The sequence below is a fragment of the Tupaia chinensis genome, unplaced genomic scaffold (assembly GCF_000334495.1).
Source record: "Tupaia chinensis unplaced genomic scaffold, TupChi_1.0 Scaffold000623_1, whole genome shotgun sequence".
NCBI classification, from domain to species: Eukaryota; Metazoa; Chordata; class Mammalia; order Scandentia; family Tupaiidae; genus Tupaia; species Tupaia belangeri.
This window is the reverse complement of record NW_006160143.1, coordinates 671,815-673,322: the sequence shown is the minus strand read 5'-3', so window position 1 is coordinate 673,322 and position 1,508 is coordinate 671,815. Positions and strand designations below refer to the sequence as shown.

General features: G+C 42.4%; 1 protein-coding gene across 1 annotated transcript in view; it reads left to right on the top strand.

Moving 5' to 3' along the window:
• The first annotated feature begins 867 nt into the window (after positions 1-867).
• OR10T2 (olfactory receptor family 10 subfamily T member 2) overlaps positions 868-1,508 on the top strand; it is a 978-nt gene continuing 337 nt past the window's right edge. Inside the window, exon 1 of the mRNA XM_006159067.1 lies at positions 868-1,508. This exon is cut by the window's right edge and continues 337 nt beyond it. Within this exon, the coding sequence (XP_006159129.1) occupies positions 868-1,508 (641 nt within the window).

The following is a 1,508-nucleotide window of genomic DNA, read 5'->3' as shown; positions in this document are numbered from 1 at the left end:
TTTATTTTTTTTCTCAGTCAGGCTTCAGGTGAAATAGATTTTTCTACCTTCAAAATATCAGTGGTCCTATGTTACTGCTGACAAGTAAGTAGTGGTTCTGTTCAGCAGCAAAGCGTGATGCTCTGCAAGATTGACCCACATGAGAGAGCTCCAGGAGGCCTCCCTGAGGGTGCCAGGAACACGTATCCCATAATCCGGGGCTGGCTGAAGCTGTGTGTGGACTGTGGCTTCAGGACTCTGTTGGAGGAGCTCTCTCTCTCTCTTTTTCACTGTCTCTTTCATTCATGGAAGCAATAAATAAATAACCTTTAAAAAAGATTTTAAAATAAAACATCAACTATTCCACATATTGTGTGATTTCATTTGTAGAAAATGGCCAGAATAGGTAAAGCTAGAGAGACAGAAAGCAGGTAAGTAGTAGCTGCCTTGGGCTAGTAGATTATAGCTAAGGGGTACAGTGTTTCTTCCTGGAGGTGATAAAAAGGTTCGAAAGCTGATTGTGGAGACTGCTGCACAATTGTGAATGTACTAGATGTACTGAACTGTACATTTTTAATGGGTAGATTGTATACAAGTATTTCAATAAAGCTGTTAAAAGTTTTAAAATATTCTTTAACTGGGAGAATTTTTCATTTCATTAAATAATTTTTGAAAATATTAAATAAATCCTTTTAACCTTTAATATTTCTTTAATCTAGGTCATCACTCCTTTATTATCAAAATTAGTCATTTCTCAAATCATCAAAGGGGACAGCATGTAGAAAGACTGAGGCAAAAAGAGCTATCAATCTTCTGAGTCTGACACTGATATTGCAATGATAGTAATCATTGTGTCTCTCTCAACCTTATTCACAGAAAGTTACCCAGATGCAAGGCTTTAACAGAACCACTGTGGTTACACAGTTCGTCCTGGTGGGTTTCTCCAGCTTGGGGGACCTGCAGCTGCTGCTCTTCATCATCTTTCTTCTCCTGTACCTAAATATCCTGGTGGCCAATGCAACCATCATGGTGGTTATCCGCTCTAGCCGCAGTCTGCACACTCCCATGTACGGTTTCCTGTTTATCCTTTCATTTTCTGAATCCTGCTACACTTTTGTCATCATCCCTCAGCTGCTGGCCCACTTGTTGTCAGCCACCAAGACTATCTCCTTCGTGGCCTGTGCCACCCAGCTCTTCTTCTTTCTTGGTTTTGCCTGTACCAATTGCTTTCTCATTGCTGTGATGGGGTATGATCGCTACGTAGCAATCTGCCACCCCCTGAGATACACGCTTATCATGAACAAAAGGCTAGGGTTGGGGCTGGTTTCTCTATCAGGAGTCACGGGTTTCTTTATTGCTTTGGTGGCCACCAACCTCATCTGTGACATGCCTTTCTGTGGCCCCAACAGGGTCAACCACTATTTCTGTGACATGGCTCCAGTCATCAAGTTAGCCTGCACGGACACTCATGTGAAAGAGCTGGCTCTGTTCAGCCTCAGCATTCTGGTAATCATGGTGCCTTTCCTGCT